The sequence below is a fragment of the Phaethon lepturus genome, unplaced genomic scaffold (assembly GCF_000687285.1).
Source record: "Phaethon lepturus isolate BGI_N335 unplaced genomic scaffold, ASM68728v1 scaffold11298, whole genome shotgun sequence".
NCBI classification, from domain to species: domain Eukaryota; kingdom Metazoa; phylum Chordata; class Aves; order Phaethontiformes; family Phaethontidae; genus Phaethon; species Phaethon lepturus.
Window position 1 is genome coordinate 18,079 of NW_010558308.1, and position 20,393 is coordinate 38,471.

At 36.1% G+C, this 20,393-nt stretch overlaps 1 protein-coding gene across 1 annotated transcript in view; it reads left to right on the forward strand.

Moving 5' to 3' along the window:
* LOC104625405 (neurabin-1-like) overlaps window positions 1-20,393 on the forward strand; it is a 43,333-nt gene that overhangs the window by 17,688 nt on the left and 5,252 nt on the right. The window contains exons 8-17 of the mRNA XM_010293021.1: window positions 1,512-1,741; window positions 3,317-3,413; window positions 3,494-3,683; window positions 4,511-4,662; window positions 5,475-5,801; window positions 6,488-6,494; window positions 9,000-9,084; window positions 10,189-10,260; window positions 10,831-11,026; window positions 17,358-17,474. Of these exons, the coding sequence (XP_010291323.1) occupies window positions 1,512-1,741; window positions 3,317-3,413; window positions 3,494-3,683; window positions 4,511-4,662; window positions 5,475-5,801; window positions 6,488-6,494; window positions 9,000-9,084; window positions 10,189-10,260; window positions 10,831-11,026; window positions 17,358-17,474 (1,473 nt within the window). The remainder of the gene's footprint in view (window positions 1-1,511; window positions 1,742-3,316; window positions 3,414-3,493; window positions 3,684-4,510; window positions 4,663-5,474; window positions 5,802-6,487; window positions 6,495-8,999; window positions 9,085-10,188; window positions 10,261-10,830; window positions 11,027-17,357; window positions 17,475-20,393) is intronic.

Here is a 20,393-nt window from a genome sequence, read left to right on the forward strand (position 1 = left end):
CTTCTGAAACGCTCTGGGGAGAGAGTTTTTTCCAGCTTATTTTTTTGGTAAGGATTCGTTCAACACTTCTGCTTTCTCAGAGAAAGGGTTTCTTATTCTTTTTGCTGCTTTTTCCGCTGATGGAGATCTGTGTGTGGCTTTTTTTCTGGAAATGTTTGTTGTAAGTGAGCAGCTTCTTTTATTCCATTGCCCTTCTGTGTTGCTTTGCCAAGAAATGTGTACCCTAGGACAAGTTGCAGTACACTGCTGGGGGCAGGTAGCAAGTGGGGAGGGGATAGTGCTTCAGATTGCAGTAATTTTGAATAACAGTATCTATTAGGGTTTTTCTTGTACTCTGCAAATGTTCAGAGCTCCAAGTGTAGAGAGGCAAGGCAGACAAAACATTTTTGTGTTCTTATGATAGTTCTGATTTTGATTTCTGACAGTGCCCCTCCTCCTTGCAATATTCTTGAAATTTGGCCCAAGTGGATTGCTAAAAAATTCTTTAAAATGTTTGTGTTAGTACACCTTACTGCCCCATTTTTAATTCAAGAAATTCTTGGTCCTTTCAGCATCTCTGTTCCATCAGCAGGTGATCTTAACTGGCTTCAAAAGCAGTGAATTCGTAAGTGTAAACCACAGTATCATTAAGGTTGGAAAAGACCTTCAAGATCATCAAGTCCAACCGTTAACCCAACATCACCATGCCCCCTAAACCATGTCCCGAAGCACCATGTCCACGTGTTTTTTGAATACTTCCAGTGATGGTGACTCCGCCACCTCCCTGGGCAGCCTGTTCCAATGCTTGACCACTCTCTCGGTGAAGAAATTTTTCCTAATATCTAATCTAAACCTCCTCTGGCGCAACGGTGTCCCCAAAGAATGAGGCATGGACAAACTAAGTGGTATCCTGCCTGCTCATTCCTCCAAGGCTTAGAGAACTTCACATGTTAACATTCCTTTTCATAATGTGGCAGCTGTCAAGCTGAAGGGGCCCCCATCCCTCTCCTTTGTTGAGGGAATGTTTGGTGTTTTTATACAATTAGCCCTAGGAAAGCAAACCATGGATATATCATAATTTATTAGGAAGACCAATGTCTTTATAAAGTACTGGGTAGGGTAACTGGTCTCATTAGCTTTATTCAGCAAGCTGTTGGTAACAAAGTAGTAGGACAGGGAACTTGTCTTACACAGGTTAAGATTCTGTATCTCCAGTTGCCTTTGAAGGTAATCAAAATAGGCCTCTCCAGAGGTATTAAGAGATGGTGAGAACAAGTTCAACATAAGCTAACAACAAAGGTCGTCTGCATTTTATCTCTTTAGAAGACTCTTGGGTTTGAGTTCTAAACTTACTTGAATTAGTAAGGGTTGGAAGAATTCATATGATTTCTTTAAAAGTTCGGTGTTTTGTTTTAATATTACTGGTAAGTATTTAATTGTTATTACGTATTCTCTACTTAAACATGTATAAACAACTGGGTTTTGTTTCATCTTTTAGTTTTGATTAATTCCTTAAGTATTAATCTTTTCAGCTAAAAATTGTTGAAACAGAAAAAAATGAATGGAAACTAAGTCGAGCCCAACTTCAGCAAAACTTAGACGAAAGCAAAGAGAAAATTAAAAAGTTAGAGACCTACTGGTTAGAGGCACAGAGTTTATGCAAAACAGTAAATGAGCATCTTAAAGAAACTCAAGAACAATGTGATGCCCTTGAAAAGAAATACAACAAGGCCAAGAAATTGCTTAAAGATTACCAACAAAAGTAAGTACTCCAAAATACTAGGTCTTGCTTGCTTGTGTGTTTTGTACATTATGGGGAAAACTGACAACAATACCTAGGGTTAGGATTTTCTTAACACACTTCCTTTTCGTTTGTCAGAGTTCAGGTAAGCTGTGGGCTATACACGCTGAATTCTTCCATACCTTAAGTCACCAGCTTCTGGAAAGGTTCTCAAAAAATTTTGCTGCTGTCTCTGATTCTAAGCTTAGGAAAAATGTTTTAATATTTAAATAACAAATTTTTAAAACAACTTAGTTATGAAACTGTAATGCATCTATACTTTTGGAAGGACTACTTGAAATTCGGCATGAGGTATTTGGAAATACCTTTTCTGTTTGTGAAAAACTCTCTAGCTTTGACCAACTTAAGTGTTCCAGATAGCGTAGGCATCAAAGGATATGTAATAAGAGACAGATATGTGTGATTCAGTCTGAGTTAGGAGTTATATCTTGTGGCATATGTATCTAGCCCATTAAAATGGCAGCATGAAAACAGTATCTTCCATCTGTTAACAGGTTTGGGTTTTTTAACAGAGGTAATACTGCTTATTAGATACACCTGTGTAAGCCCTGAACACTGTTGCCACGCCGTTGTGTCTATTTGTTCTATCTTCTTTCCTCTTAGCTAAACAAGAGCTAATTGCAAAATACTTGTAGAAGTGTCTTGATAATACAGAACGCAACTGTTGCCTTTGATAGTTACTGTAAGCATGTAATTCTCTTGTCCCCAATTTCTTTACTTGCTACTTATTTTTAAAGGCAGTTTGCATGATCTTTTGCTTTGTAGCCCGCATTCAGGAATGTTACTTTTCACAGTGCATTTTTGTGAAATGAGCTTTTTAAAGGTCACCTTTCCCCTCTCCTCCCAAGCTTATCCCCGTGGAAGTTCAAAAGTATGTTAAGATGACTGCTAACAAGCTGGTTTCTATTTCCTCGCTGTTTATCAAATTCCCATATTCTTTTGACTTTTCCTGAAGCTTTTGCATTTTATGTACGTGTTCTACACTTACTTTCTGGTTTTGTGTGTTATTCTATATGACTTGCAGAAAAAAGCAGCTTTAATTTTTGTTTCCTTCTTGTAGTCATTGTTTCTTTTTGTAAAACCCAGCAATTGCAATTTCTGTAGGATGAACCAAGTAGAAACTTGAAAGAATTCTGCCAAAGCTTTTGGAAGGAAAATACTGTGTGTGGAAGAAAGTTATCATATTGGAGTCATACATAGATTTCACACTTTAAATGTATATGCAACTTGCCACTTTTAAAGGCAGAGAGGTGGTTGTAACTTTGTAGAAAAAGTGTTGCAACACATCCTTTTTCAGCCCAGAGTACATTATAGTGTCATAGATATTTTCTTTTGAAGACACTAGAAGCATACAAATACATAGGTAATTTTGTGCTGTTACAACATTAATGTTATACCTTCTGGACTGATTTTTTTTCAATGTTTACTAACAAAATGTTTTTTAATAAATGCAACTGTGCATATTTCTATTTTATGTATTTTTCTACATTTCTGTATATTACTGTTTCATATATATGTATATATTTCTTTCACCAGAGAACTAGAATTTATGAAAAAAGAAGAGGATCATTCAAGGCTACTTGAAGAGAGAGACCAGAAATATGCAGAACAGCTTAAAATATATCAGGAAAAAGTAAAGCAGTATTATATTTTGAAATAAATTTCTGCATTCTTGGAGAGTTGTATCTCACTTCTGAATTTTAATTCTTCCAGATTTCAGAGCTTGAAAGTAAATTAAAACTATATGAGAAAATGCCATACATGTTTGGAGGTGACAGTTTATTGGAAGATGGCTGTCAAAGTCCAGGCCAATATAATGAACAGTCAAAGATAAGAGAAGAAAATGAAAAAGAAACAGAATCAATAGAAGAAAGACTAAATTCTTCAGATATGTTAATTTCGGGTAAGTAGGTTGTAGGATCTTTGATTTGCATTTAACAAAAATTAGGAGGAATTATATGTGTAGTGGGGTTTTTTTGTTGTTAAAAGATCTCAAGCGTTTGCTGTCTCCTACTGACTGGGTAAATGTTTGACCTGAGCCAGTGTGGATATTTTTGTTTAGGTCCCCCAACATTTTTAGTATTGTAGTAATGTATTTCTTAAACGCTGTGGGAAAGAGGAGATAGATGGAGAGAGATCCATCTTTGCTGTTCCTCAGATTCTCTATTACTGAAACCGATAATGTTAGTGGGACGGAAACACTGAGACACATCAGTTAAAATCACATTGATTTTAAGCTATGATTTATACCAAAACTTGATATGATTTTTTTTTTATTTGTCTTGTAATTTTATGCCCAGAATGTTACAAAATATCAGATGGTGGTTCAAATGAGAAGCATATTTTAAAAAGATTTTATAGATGCTTATGTACTTTTTAAAGAGTTTCTATCTCAAAGAACAAGAATAGGAAAGTACATTTTGGGCACAAATTCTCATCTATTTGAGAATAAAATTCATTTTCAAGCCATAATGCAATTATATCCTGATGGATTTTTTTTTTTATTTAAGAATTTCAGTATAAATATATTTCAAGTTAATTAGAAATTGTTATCACAGTATGTTAAAATATTGCAGTATTATATAAAACAGTATTTTCATATACTGATGATAAACAGGTAGAATAATTCTGATTTAACCTCTGCATATTTTTCTGAACAATGGGTTGGAGAACTTGCCTACCAGTTTTTTGGGTTTTGTTTTTTTTAAAAGAAGTATATATTTGTTGCAGATTTTGATGCTTTTGTTGGGGATACTCCCAGATTAGACACCAGCGCCCACAAAGCAAAAGCTCAGCTTGCTTTGAAAGTAAAACGCCAGCCACCTTCTCGATCAAAGCTGAAAGAATCTCTTGGGGCTGGACAGCAGACTGCAAATCTACAGGTACCAATATTGGTAGATAATTATGCGTTCAGGAGCCTGAATGTATGTTCAGTTTTATCTGTATTTGTAAGTGTTGTCTATGATTCATTCAGACTGTGCCAAAGCATCATATTTTTATGCTGTATCAAGTGAAAAACCCTGTTTGGGTTCATACCACAGAGGTGATCTGTGGCATGTTATTGGTGGCACAGTCAATTTGAAGTTAGAAAAGAAGTATGCAAGCTTGTTGTAGTCATACTTACTGAAAGATTTGGTATAATGACAGTGGAATGTTGTGAAATATGCTTATCTGTCTTTTAATTCCTTCATCTGCAACAAGTTAGTTACCAAATTTCTTCAAAAACTAAACACTTCTGAAATGCTTCGTTATTCTGTAAATAATCACTTAAGTCCACAAAAAGTATACCGCTAAATGTTCTAGCGTGTTTCTGGAAAACAGTGGAAGAATTGAGGTGTATATAGTTGGTATATGAGAGAGCCTGTCATAGAGGGAGAAGACTGAACTACTTCAGTTAGACTGAAAAGTGGTTGCATTGAATTGGAATGGCCAAGATGTACCAGAATGTTTCTGACTTGGCTACAGAAAGGTGATTTGGGATGTGCAGAAAGATCTGTACTGAGGGCTGATAAAGGAAAGCCTATAAAATGAGCCTTGTGTGATTTAGATTGTATCTACAAGTGATTAAATTAAAATTTTCTGAACTGAGGGAGTTCATGTGTAGCATAGCATATCCTTAGATCCTGGTAAAAGAACAGATAGTAAATGATTATATGTCATGCTTATCATAAAATAACTTCTGAATTTGTTGAAGGATGAGGATTCAGAAGATACTGTTCTCAACAGAGAACTTTCCACTGTGTACCTAACTAAGACCTTAGAAACAAGTGAAAAATTAACTCTCCCACACCTGGACGACATAGATCAAAAGAGTGAAAAGCCTGAACAAACAGCAAGCACAGAAAGTCCTCTAGAGTCAAGTCCTTCTGCTTCCACACACTCTTCTCCTGTACATAAACCAAACAACGAAAATAGCACAATCACCACTCGTTCACCTCCTCCTGAAGAGATGGCTCCAAATTCTCCTCAAGGGTATCCCAAGAACGTTAAGCAAAGAGAAGCAAAAGGGAAAGGGAAAGAGGTTTATAATTATTTTAATCCTTCGGGGTTAAAGTATTAGAGATTTTAGATATAAATGAATATTGAACAATGAACTATTTTAAGGGAAAACTAATTGACTACAAACAAATTACCAGTTCTAAAACCATTTGTTAACTCTTCAGGAAAGTTTGAAGTTAACAAAAAAGTATGCAAGTTCATTGTATTCTATTTTTACTTACTGAAAGATTTTGTATGTTCTGAAATACGCTTGTCTATCTTTTCCTTCATCTGCAACACGTTAGTTACCAAATTGCTACAAAAACTCAACATTTCTAAAATAATTTATAGCACCAAGAATCTAAAAGGTGCCTGCAGAATAAATGCTGTTTAGTTACAGAAGGCAATAGGTCTAAGTTTGGTAAAAGCTCAAACCTATAAATACAGAAAGTCTAAATGGTTGCCTTGACGTAAGCTAGAGGGGAGCCAAGTCATTGACTGCAGATAATCAGTAAAGGTCCTAGCACGTTTCTGCAAAACACTAGCCTCATAAATAGTAATTTATCAGAGAGTAAGTTTCACAGATTTCCCAATTCCTAGAAAAATTCAGTCTTGGCTTCATGCTTCCAGATATTATACAGGTGTTTAAACAAGATACAGATTCTGAATGTTATGGGAATTACTGCGTTATTCATATTGTCCTTTTAGAATACTTCTCACTAGGAAAAGGTTAAAAGTATTATAATCAGCCTAGTCACTGCTAATTATTATTTGATAGAAATATTTGGCTTTTTTTCTTCTGAATAATTGAAAAAGGGATCAAGTAAAATATTTTAAATGTTTCATATTTTCTTTAGTCATCTAGAATAATACATAAAGGCAGATTATACTTGCAGTCTTTTCTATACAGCTCAGATAAAACCTTTCCTTTTATACTGTCCTCATGCTATGTGTTTCTATAAAGTCTTAAACAAAAATAGTATCTACCCTAACTTCTGTTTGTTTGTTTAAAAAAAAAAAATTGTATCGAAACAAGTACATAATATATAAGTGATTTTGCTCTCTTCTACAAGTTTTTGTGATGGCTGAAGCGTTGCAAACATTTTCTTAAAACTGGCAGAGTCACTGGAAGAGCTAATGAATGCAGTACCTCAAAGATGAGGATTAGTATTGAAATCTTGCTCTTTGAAAGCAAAGTGACAATAAATGCTACTTTCTGCTAGACTGTTGCTTTCTAACTGTATTTAAATGTCTACCTATTATTTCATTGAACTAATCCTTTCTATTACCTTCCAATCCATTTGTGTATCAGTCTGTATTTTAACCTATTGCACTGCATTTTAGAAATTTCCTCTTTTCTTAAAATATTATCTCTGGAGAGAGAGGTGGAAACAAATGGCAATATTAAAATTGATTCTCCTGGGTTTGTATTTAAGTTGACAGGAAAAATAACCAGTTTAACTGGTAGTTATAATTTATTTGATGTTACGTGTTTAGAAAGAGCGCTTAATAGATAAAGTTGTGTTATTGATCAGAAGCTAATGATCAGATATGCAAAAAAACCCAAAACAAAAACAGGAGGAAAAAGTCCCTGACTATCCTGACTGTTCAGCATGTAAACTTTGAGATAACCATTATATGTTTCAGAAAGGATTATTAGCTGATGGGGTGGTGGGGAGTTGTCCTCAGTTTTGTGTAGTAAACATGATTTTTGGTTTTTGATGATCCTTGAAGGCATCTGTGTACATTACTTCATGTCAGGAATTGTCTTGAAGACAGAGCTTACAGCCTGCTTTGTCTCACTAAAAGCAGGCTGTGTCTCTTTCATAGGCAGCTTATTTAGAAACACCTGATTTTCAATATGAAACATTTTTCAATTATTTAAAAAAATAATCTAGTAGCCTGAGAATTTAAAAGGAAGTACATTTAGGATTTACAGTAATCTGTCAGGATCCACAGCAAGAGGTAGTGTGGTGCTTAAGTTTGTCACTTAATTTCACTTAACAGTTGAGCAGTTGGAATTGAACATGCTCCCTCTGGTGAAAAAATGGATCCTAGCAGGTTGTATTCCAGTTTGGAAAATACCACAGTCTTGGAGGAGCTTCAAAGTCCCAATTATTTCTCTAGAACAGTCACAGTTTGCATATTGTTTCCAAGAAACTCAGCTTGTTAGGATCAGTCTGCTTTCCAGGTACAGAATCATAGACTAGTTTGGGTTGGAATGGACCTTTTAAGGTCGTCTAGTCCCAACCCCCGCAACTAGATCAGGTTGCTCAGAGCCCTGTCCAACCTGACCTTGAATGTTTCCAGGGATGGGGCATCTGCCACCGCTCTGGGCAACCTGTGCCAGGGTTTCACCACCCTCATCGTAAAAAATTTCTTCCTTATATCTAGTCTAAATTTACCCTCTTTTAGTTCTAAATCGATTACCCCCATTATCTCCATCTGGCCATTGAGCCATTGACCACTAGCTTCTGGATGCGACCATCCAACCAATTCCTCATCCACGCAACAGTGCACTCATCAAATCCATATCTCTTCAATTTAGAAAGAAGGATGTTGTGGGAGACCATGTCAAAAGCCTTACAGAAGTCCAGATACCCAGATACTGGTTATCATGTTGGTTAGGCACACATCTGGAGCTAGCAGCTTGCATACATAGCCTGTGTTCCAAGTAGCTAGCCCGAACTAGCTACTGAACCAGAAAAAATGCAAAAGGAACATCTTACAATACTTCAAGCATAATAAAGTACAATTAAATGCTGTACTTGCTCAACTGTTGCTTTAAAACTGAGTTTCTTTCATGCATCTTACACTGGTGGTCTCGGTGTATTTTGAAGTTGGCATTTTGCAAAAGAAAGAGGTACTTTTTTCTAAACCTATCTTAAACTATCTTTTGTTTGCAATTCATTGAAGCAAAATACTGTAGTAAGTTTTATCTTTCTGTAGACAGTGTAGAATTACTGTTTATCAAAAGCAATATTTTTGATCAGTCTTATGGCAACTGTTGTGTGGCCATTTTTCAATGGTACATCACACACAGAATGATGAGAAGATGTCATAAAAGAAAATGTATGTTGATATGGCTGTAGTATTTTCAGCTGCATGCGTGTATGCGAATTTTAACACTGTTACTCAGGTTTTAGTATCTTATTTACTTAGAAGCATCATCATAAGTACTTGAAACTGGCAAGTATTTTTAGAATAAAATTTTTATTTTTGACCTCTCTGTGAAAAACAGAAGAAAAGAAAAATGAAGATAAGACAGTAGAAACAAACGAAGGAACCTCATCAGGGAAGTCCAAAAGGAGGTTTCCAGATTTTGGGTAAGATTTTACTTGTGTTCATTTGGAAATAAACAGTTTTCAGGGTTACTTTTGGAGAATATCATGCTCTTTAAATAAAAAAATGTTTAGGAAATCCAGTAATGGTACTTCATAGCAACACCATTGGACAGAGTCTTTTTCATCTTGAATTTGTAATGTTGTATTCATGTTTCTACCACATTTTGATTTTATTTATCTGTACATTTTTCCATCAAAGAATTTCTTGGGGTTCTTCCGTTTTTATCGGAATATACAATTTCTCTATGAATTAAATTGCAAATCCATGCGTAGTTTTATGCCAAAATATTGTTGGAGCCTAGACTCTAATGTTATGTCCTGCTGGCATTACAGTCTAAAATAGATACCTGACTTGCCTTAATTCCTTCTACAGTAGAGGTGTCATTACACAGAGTTTTGTCTATAGTAGCTGCTTACTGAACTGTTCTTTGGAGGCAGGCAGCAGTGATAAGTGGACTCCTGAATTTCATTTAGAAGATGAGATTGCAAACAGGGGTAAAACAGAAGTGCAAGCTGCAGATTATCTGGAAGTGCAGTGTGGTAACTGAACTCTGGGGATCTGAGAGAATAATTGCTGAATTTTGCAATAAGGCTTGCTCCTGTGGAGGCAGGTGTAAAGCTTGTTGAATCCAGCTGACATCAAAGACTCAGACTGGCACTGCAACAAATAAATCATAATATGTAACATAAAAATTATAACTTATTTCACACACAGAGAATGTAGTTAGTGACTAGTTCAAGTCACTCTGCACTGCATATGAACATTTATATAGCAATAAAACTGTGTTCTTCCTCTTAGCATATAGTGGATACAACCAAGTTTCTTTGAGCATTTTCTCTGTTATTTTGATTGTATGTGGTCTTTGAAAGGTACTTTCATAATTCTGTCATGGTTCTTAAATAAAATACATATGCCAGTAGTTTTTTAATTGCATGCATAATCTGCAAAATCATGCTCTGTGTAACAATATAAATGTGGCTTTTTGTAACTGTTGAAATCAATGTAAAAACTAGCGTGCTCATTTAAAGAAAAAGTTGCACTGTGTAAATGTAAATGCTTTATGAAAATTGTGTTTTTTACTTCAGTGGATTACGGAAATCTGGGGGCAAGGGCAAGAAACAAGAAAAAGAACATCTGAGAGGTTCTCTGGATAGCAGGTAGCTGTTTGTTTAATACATACATACATGCTGCATTCCTAAAACTTTTAACCTAAAAGTTTCTTTAAAACTGTCATTACTGTTTGACCTGAAAATACATTCAAGCATAACACTGGCAAAATTCTGTGAAGGCTAATATAATGATGTGGAGATGAGCTTCTAATCTTATGAAATAAGAAAATACATAGAATAGTATAGAGGAAACAGTAAAGCAGGGTTACATTTTAAAGCAGCTCATAGGGTACAATATGTTAATCTCAAATATAAAAAATATATTTTGCTTAGGAAGATGAATGTTGAGTAAATTAAATTAGCAAATTATTTGAAATTGTTAAATTGTTGTGCAAAATGCTGCAAAAGCTTTTAAATTTGTGTTGTTCCATAACTCAAATTATTTTGCATGGATATTTAAAGGCAAGTATCAGTTTTCATTTTAAATATCAGTTGTGCTGTGAAATGGGTAAAAATGATTGGTGTGTGTTTTGAGTTTGGTGGTGGTGGGGTGACTGGGTGGCAGGGTGGGGGTTTTTGCTGTTGTTGCTTAAACACAATTTAATCTATTTATTTCAGAGGTTCCCGAGAACTGTTGGATGACTCTGGCAACAATTTATCTGCATCAGATTCAGATTCCCCTGTTCCTACTTGCATGCCTTTCTCTTGGTTTGGAGACAGCCACAAAGAGCCTCAGATTTCTAGTAGCAGCCTGCACTTTCCTCAGAGCGGGCAGGACAATTGTGAACACAGTCAAGAGAAGAACAGAAGCAAGGTAAAGATGACTAATTTGTGCTTTGAATATTCAAGAGTTGATTCTTGATAAAGTGAAAACATCAGTGCTTAGTATGTGGAAGCTTGATGACTTAGACCTTGACGACATCACCTCTTGCAAACGTTGCTGCAAACGTTTGAGACTTTACAGCCCTCACAAGCAGAAAATGTGTGTGTGAGTGTTCCCATTTCCTCCTGTTCAGTTGAAGCACCAGTGGAGGCTATTCAGGCTGAAGTAGCATCTAAGGAACAATCACAGGGTATGGTTTTTTCCACTGGTTTATAACAGTAAAAGCAATGCTAGCTTTAGAACAGTATAGTTTTAAAAGCTAAATCTGTTTCCCTGTCTAGTACAGTCTAATACTTGGAGGAAGCGTACATAAGTAGAAGTCACCTTCCCAGGCAGCTGGGCAACCAGTTCTTACCATACTGGGATGCAGGGGTGGAGTACCAGACAGGTGGATGAAGACAGCATCCTGGTTTTCATTAACAAATTTAGTATTGAAAGCCAAGAGACGTATCTATTAGAGCACTCTCTCCTCTAGGAAACCGCTTCTGAATAACTGATAATGTTCTAATAATTTAAAGCCTTCTAACCGGATCTTAAGAGTGAGGCTACACATTTTGGTCTATAACCATAAAGTTACCATCTTTACAGTTTAAACTATTTGAAAGAAATGGCTGTAAAAAGTAAGAAGTTTAATGCGTGCACTGTCTAAATATTTTGTTAAAACCTATTTCAACGTAAGACCATTACTAACAGTCTCAGTAACTTACCTTCATTCTTGTTTCCTTTGGATTTTGTCAGGCTCAAAATTGTAGCTATTTGAGTAAGCTCATAAGCTAGGCTTATTCTTGAGTTTCATGCTTTTTCTTCACTTTGGTTGTCTAAAATACCCTTTCATTTTTTACTTTTCCTCTCTGTTACTAGAGAGAAGTTAGTTACAAATCTAGAAGAGAAATTTGTTGGGTTGTAGTCCATGAAGTCACTGGTATTTTGCATAGATGGGAGATAACAATAGGTTGGCTTTCCATCTTTCCAGATGCTGATTGCACTAAAATGCTGTTATGATACATTTTTTTTTTAATTACCTTCTGTTTTCTTTCTGTAAATTCTTAGGGAATTTACAGTCCTTGTGACAGGAGTAAGCTGTCTGCATACATAGTTTGTAAAAAACACAAAGTGGTTTTAGAACCATACAGTACTTTACTATAAGAAAGGAACTTAAGAAAAGTAGGAACTTTTTAATCTCTGAAGTAGAAAAAAACACAAAGTGGTTTTAGAACCATACAGTACTTTACTATAAGAAAGGAACTTAAAGTAGGAACTTTTTAATCTCTGAAGTAGAATGACACTTTACAGAATACTGTCCAGTGTGTGTCAGTCTTGTGTATTTACAGCTCCTGCGTTGTTTGCTTCTGTTGAAGCATGTAGTGGCCAAAAGATGTTTCTGTAAATAACACAAGGATCTTGGGACTACCAGATCCTTGTTGAAGGAGATATGCATACACTTTGGTACAATTTTTGATTAAATAGGAGTGCATGGTTGATCTCTTAATAGGCTCTAGCAAAGCTATCAAGAGATGTTTTCTGTATAGATACACATTCAGTGGTTTAGCTTTCAAAGTCATTTGTTCAGAAGAACCCATTCATCCTGTTTTTCATTCCTCCATTCTCCCTGATTCAAATGATTTTTCTGAGCGTAGTAAAAGTCCCACTGCTGCATTTCTACTATAAGCACCCATAATGTGCTTAAGCACCCCATATTTTGTCTATATAGACACTTTTTTTGGCAATTAAAAAGGTACAGATCTTACCAGATTGGGTGCTCTCTTCCTTTCCATGTTACCATGAAATAATAGCCTTTTCTTCTCATCGTTGTTTACTTTATCCAAGTTGTTTATCACTTTAACCTTCCAGATGGTTTCCTGCCTGCCATTTTATTTTTTTGTTTCCTTCTCATGCTCCAGTATGCAATTGCTGCTCTTTTCCTTAGTGCCAGTTGCAAACCGGCAGGTGGAAGTCTTCAGCTATATTACTGCTTTGTAAAATGGTAGAAAGCTGACCCTGTTAAAGAAAAGACTCTCATACATTAATTGATCCTAAAAATCGTACTTGGCCTCTCTGAAGTCAGGCTGTTTTTACTTTGCAACATTTAGGGTCTCCTATAAAGATGGTAAGGTGACAGTAGCTACTGCTTGCAATGACTAATGTTTGTAGATGTTAACCTGCAGCTGATCGTTAAGTTTGCACTGCATAACAAGGCTTTGGCTGGTAAACCTTGCTATGAAAAGACATTAAAACTGAGAAAGAAATGTGCTTGACCACTCAGTGGTGAGTCTTGTTACTAAAACAGCGTAACAGCAGGGATAAAATCATCTTCCCAGAGTTTAAGGAAAGAATACTCCTATTTGTTGATGTTAACTCCATAATATTTATTGCTTTTATGGCTGTAGTATCCCATATGATCAGGTGAAAGCATTTCTTAAAGAGCAGGGAAAAGTAGAAACCTGAAAATAAGAACTGTCTTGTAAAAATCTCTAACTGTTGTACTGAGTCTTTTGCATTGTGTATAATTGCTGTAGTTGTGTTTTAATGTTGATGGTGTAAGGAATGCAATTATATTTTAACTGTTTTCTGTTTCTGCAAAATTTGTCCCTTAAAAATACTGCACCTAGAGGATTTTGTTTTCTTACAATGATACTGTATAATTTGGCAAAGTAATGAATCAACCTCTTATGAAAACTAGAAACACAAGAACTAAAATCCTGTGATCTGAGTGCTTGCAGACTGTTTAGCCTTAGGAGATTTCTAAATGACACAGTTCTTACATTAGTCCCTTCACATAATCTGCCCCTTGATTTAGTTCCATTGTCTGATAGAATACACACACATACATACTGTTCATATTCATTATTTTTCCAGAGCATTATTTAGCTTCTATAAGCTTGTGTACAGCGTTTCATTGTCATTGCAGAGAAGAACACTGTGGTGTAAATTATTGTCATGGTCTAGCCCCAGCCAGCAACTAAGCACCATGCAGCCGCTCACTTGCCTCCCGCTGCCAGGAGGGGAAACCAGAAAAAAACTTGTGGGTTGAGATAAAAACAGTTTAATAGGACAGTAAAAGAAGAGGAAAAAACGATGATGATGATGATGATATTACTGGTAAAGGAATATACAAACCCACGTAATGCACAGTGCAACAACTGCTTACCACATGGTGATCAATAGCCCGAACCCACGCAGCGATTCCCATCCCCCGTCCAACTCCAGTTTCTATACTGAACATGCCATTATATGGCAGGGAATGTCTCTTTGGCCAGTCTGGGTCAGCTGTCCCGGCTGTGCCCCCTCCCAGCTTTTTGTGCACCTCCCCGCTGGCAGAGCAGGGGAAGCTGAGAAGTCCTTGACTTGGTGTAAGCACTACAACTACTTAGCAACAACCAAAAACATCAGCGTGTTATCAACATTATTCTCATACCAAATCCAAAATACAGCACTGTACCAGCCATCAGGAAGAAACACCAACTCTATCCTGGCAACTATTTATATCCTAGTACCTTAAATCTTAGGAAGCATATGTGTAAAGACTTCCTCTATCCAAATTTTGTGCTCTTAAAGAATCAAAGATTTTTGCAACTGGCTCTAAATCCTTAAAAGTAAATTACTACTTCTTTAAACCTAATAGGAGCAGGGCAGGAGAAAACATTACAACTGGTGCTGAGATGCTTTACTTTTGGCTATATTTTCTTCCTATTTTTTCTAAGGTCTCATTAAATATTTTGCTCAAATATCATCCTGGTTTTTTTGTTGTTGTTGTTCAGTTTTGTTTATGAATTGTTCTCAATTGCTCTGCAAAGGCAGAAAGAGTGAACTGAAGGTGGCTAAAAGTCCCTAAATAGGTTTTCGGTTTGGGTTGTAATTAATTTGAGAATAGGTGATGGATAAAGTATTCTCTTGTTTCTGGTAATACTTTTTACTTCTAAAAGACTGAAGAAGTCCCTAAAATATAATGTAATTAATAAAATAATCTACATGGTAAATAGAACACCATTTTTCAGTAACGTACAGTACCACACGCCATAAAAAAGTAGCAGGAAAACTCAAGTTGTGGTTTGGGGTTTTTTGTTTGTTGAGTTGGGGTGGTGGGTTTTATCTTTGTTGGTTTTTTGGGTTTTTTACTTCTTTCTTCCTTGTTTGGTGGTGTTTTTTTAAGACTGGAAATGCATATCAATAATTTAGGGTAAAAGGGAGTGCAAAGATAAAGTATCTGCCCCCAAAACAAAAATAGAATAATCTAGAAAATTTAGAGTTCAGGTTAAACTGAAATCAGAACACAAAACCAGAAGTGCTCAATGAAGACAACTGCACAATAGTTCTCCTATAGGAGCGTAAGTTATTGAAGAAAAATGTCTTTAACATCAGCTTAATTTAGGATCTCAGATTATTTATGCATATAAGGTTATGGCATGGCATCCTTATAAAGTATAGTTAGTTGATAAGAGACTTTGAGAAAATTAGAGAAAATAATGGTAAATAATTGCTTACTGTTTGTAGGCAACAAAGAGTAGTGCTGAGAAATAAATCTTAGAAAGGCAAAAGTAGGAGGCATGTTCTTGGCAGAATTATTTTTCACTCACTAAAGAAAAATAACGTAGAGGTGGAAATGGAGGTAATAAAATTAGAAAATATTCTGGGAAACACATAGATTACTGTCCTTTAGAAGGATTTTCTTACCAAACCTGCTACGAAGTTTTCAGGTGTAGCATCTGTGTTTGTCATAGTCTTCAGCTTGAGTCACAGGCTGCTCAGGTAACCTGCCAGAGATTCTACAAGTACTGGCTGCTGGCTAAGTTTGAACCTAGATCCTCCTGCTTTTAGATGCTAAGGCAGGATACAGGTCCAAAAGCTTCCTTTAAACACAGACTGAGTGTAATAACTGAATGTAAACAGTAAATGCTATGAAGAGTTTACTTTTTTTCAATATGATAGTTCTTACATTAGTCGTATTTCTAACCTGAATTTTACTTTGTTACACTTTTAAAAATCAGTAGTACTTAATTTATTAGAAGAATACATTTGTCAAAATTTTTATTTCAGAAGAATTTTCTCATTTGAAAATTATTTATTCAGGCTGTCAAACTGCATAATTACTGTACATTTACAGTGTTAAGCCATTTTGTGTAAAGACATCTGAGTAACTGTTTAACTTCTAAAATGTGCAGCTTTATAGTGTTTTTACACTATTTGGTACTTTAACTATAAAGATTATTTTACATAACTTGATAGAGTCCTTTTATTACAAAAATTCTTTAAAGATACTTTGCATCTATATGGTCTTTTTCATATCAAGGTAATTATCAGATTACATGATTCTGTCCTTCAAATGCAGCAACCTCAAAATTGAATATAGAATCATAGAATAGTTTGGGTTGGAAGGGACCTTTAAAGGCCATCTAGTCCAACCCCCCCACAGTGAGCAGGGACACCTTCCACTAGATCAGGTTGCTCAGAGCCCCATCCAGCCTGACCTGGAATGTTTCCAGGGATGAGGCATCTGCCACCGCTCTGGGCAACCTGTGCCAGTGTTTCACCACTCTCACTGAAGCTGTTAGAATGAACAGCAAAGCTTGTCGTTAGGCAAACTCTATATTCTCTATTTATGAACTAATTTAAACCCTGACCTGCAAGCTGCCAAAAGCTCCCTGCTGTCCCAATTCTCAATGTATGTCAGGCAAAGACCGCCTATTTGTTTCACGGTTAACTACAGTGGTTCAATAGTGGGCATCTATGAAATCTAAACCTAGTTCTCATTTTCAGAAACTTTGTAAGTTATGGGGGCACTTCTGTGTCATGAGAATCTCAATGACCATAAACAATTAGGACTTATTTTTTTATCTTGCCAACAGAAGAGCACCTTCTGAAGCACATTCATAGCGCTTGTGTAGGTTTCAGTTGAATACAAACTCAGCATGAATAATTCCATCAAATGAATCTTAAATTGCTTCTCCCCGAGTGTGGTATGCCTGCTGAAAAAGTAACCGCATGTATTTCCTTGTGTACTTCAACACCATTTCAGGTTATGACCGATTCTCCACACAAGGTGCCCTTATTGGAGATATTGCTTTAAATTTGCTATTGTGTTTTCAAATTCAGAAGTTTAACAAAAAAGTCAGATGCTTGATGTAGTGAGTGCATTTCATATGTGATCTAAAGATAACAGTCATAGTATTTTTTTTAACCAAAAATCAAAATTACTAGAATGTCACCTTATGACCTGCTTTTGCAAGGAGTGAGTTAATAAAACGTTATTTCCACTTGTTTGCAGAGTAGAATTGTCATAGATGATACATACCATAGCAAGCCAAGTTGTGAACTTTCAGGGTTAGTGACAGAACCAAATCTGTCAGGTCGTTCACACACTTTAACCTTCTCTTCAAATGAGGTGAGTTTCAAAGTGTGTATATGTGTCTTGTTGATGTTGTTGTTCACGCTACAGCATGTTTAATAGAAACAGATCTGTGTAATGTGAAACTACATGGCTGTTTCCATATTTGAATGTTGAAGACCACTGTGAAGAATCGTAAGCTCTTACTGAACTAAAGACACGGACTAGTAGATGCCATATCAGCCTTTGTGTTCTAATCCTAGCTATATCACAAAAATTGGAATGAACGCTGATCAAACTGCAGTTTTTAATTTTAAATATAACACCTTTCTGTTCCACTAATGTAAAGCAACTTCCTGGGTGAATGAAAACTGAAGCATTTTTGACCTTGCCTTCACATTCATGCCGGTTTGTTTTACCATAAAATTTAATCTAAATACAAATGAACAAGGGGGGAAAAAAAAAGAAGGGAAAAAAGAAAAGACAGAATATAGTGGTTGTGATATATAGGTAGAAAGCAGATACCTGAAAGTCAATGTTTATTCCCCTGGGGAACTAACTCCTTTGGCTACAGCTGAAACCTAAAGTCTACACTTTGGTAACATACTTAGATATTGTCTCATTTGGGATTTGACTGATGGGTGTCTTTATAAATTAAATCCATTATAGACTAGGAGGAGTTGTTAAAAGCTGAACAGTCATCTTCCAGAAATGAGTTAGAGGGCTTGCCAAACTGGTAGTGGTAATGTTTGAAGAAAAAAATTTAAATTGTCATTCATGAATGTGGGTGTTTGTTATTAGCTATCTTAAACAAGGCTTTGGTGAAAATCTTAAAATATTCCAGTAATATGTAGAAATCACTAACATAAAAATCTGGGGTGTCAAAAATTGTATGACTAGTTTACAGGTTTCAGTAGTGGATTAATTTCTTGCAGATTTCAATCAGAGATGACAGTCATACATCTCATGAAAACCAGAGGAACTCCACTTAATATCTATCATTGCAAGTGCTCCCTTCAGTTTCTTGAATGGAATGGTTCATGAATGGAATACGTATTTCTAAAACTTTCAAGAAGTATAAATCATAAGATTTTAACAAAGCTGAATATCTTCTTGAATATTGTTCTTTGACCAGTTTTACAGCTTCCAGTAAACTCCTGGTTCTAAAACTCAAATTGAAGTTGTCTATTACTAATTGTGCATGTGTAAAGTGATGATTTAAGCCTTTTTTTATTATGAATGGATCTGATACTAGTGTTATCTTTAGTTCATATGTTGCTTGTGCATATGATCAATGAAAGTTGTTTATACCTTTTCAGTAATTACATTGATTATCAGGGTCTCTTCTGAGGATAATGATAAGTACACTGAGCTGGTTCCTCTTTTGGAAAGCAGTATGTGTGAAGAAAATTAGGTACTTCTGTTCTTGGGCTTTTTTAATAGTACAATACATTAATGTCTAGGAAGAAAGTAACCACTCTTATAGGAATTGGGGATATTTCAAATCCTTAACTTGAGCCCTTCACAGGTAGAATTTCTACCTGGTGCTTGTTGTTCAGATGGGTTTGTAAAAATCCAGCAGGGATCATGCTAGCCAGTGTGACAACCCCTGCTTTCAGAAGAATGGGCTACTGCATGCTGCCCCACATATCCTGGAATTGTTAGTAGACAGGAAATGGCAACACCTCTTAGAAATGTAGACAGGAGCAGCATTGCTCTGGAGTCTGCCTCTGCTGGGCAGGTACTCGAGGCAGTCGGGGCAAGTGGCTGCGTGGTGAGAGGTTGTTAGCAGCCAGATAGTTACAGCAAAGGCACCTCCACTCACAGTTGGTTAGCAAGCTGGCTGGTAATCCCTCCTACCCTTCTAAAGCTTTTAATCTGTTAAATGGTGTGATGGCATTGGTGTTTCCTTGGGGTTTGTATTTTTATCTTTAGATCAGTATTTCTGTACTTGCTTTCTGAATCACCTGTGTTTCTATGCAGGAGCACGTGATTTTCTCATTCTTCCATACCTTGTTTTAGTTCTGCTTTCTGAATTTGCAGCTGATTTTGTGTGTGTGGTGGCTGTTTTGGGGATGGTGACTCTGTACAAACAGTTTGGGACAGTCCTTCTGCCTCTGGAAGGACCAGTAAACAACGGGGAAAAAATGATGTAGAGGTGTTATTTAATGACCAATAAGCATTACTCAAAAATCAGTGTTCTTCATCTTACTCTTCTATATTTTTCGTTTTCCTATTCATATTCTGAAAAAATAGCTTCAGCTTCCCTTGTGCAGTAGTGAAAAATTCAAATCATACAGGATTAAGTATCTTCCTGTTCACCTGCACTTATCTAAGTGTGTTAACACTGATTCAGTGTTTGGTACAACTTGTGGTTTTAGGGTTATGCCTTTACCAATATGAGGTAGGAGGATTTTGTTAGCAACTGATGATGCTGAAAGCCTAGAGTGGAATTAGTAGCTCGGTCTGGAGGACTCCTGCATCTTGCAGTCTGCGAGCTGCTCTGATCCATGCTGCTTGGAGGAACTGGTGCAGACAACCCCCAAGATTCTGTTGGGGGACTGCATTCCCCTGGTGAAATCGGTTAATCTGGGCTTCTTTGTTTGACAGGAGTACACCTTCTTCAAGCAGTTACACTCTGAAATTACATATGCAAAGTTGTTGCATGGCTAACACAGATTCAGTAAAACTAGTGAGTAAGTTCCAACTGGAATAAAACATTTTACACACTTCTCAGTGTAAAGGAGAAAGATGTAGATAGATACACACTCCCACACCCAAAGGATAAAAGTAGATATATTGCCACATATATAAATATTTTTAATATATATATTTTAGCATTTTTCGCTGTTGGTAGATCACACACAACTCTGAGATACAGGTCAAACTTGAAATGTAAAAAGTTTCCCTTGTTTTTGTGTATTATTCATGAACACTTGCTAGTGTGAGACAAAATAAAAAGTTACCAATATATAT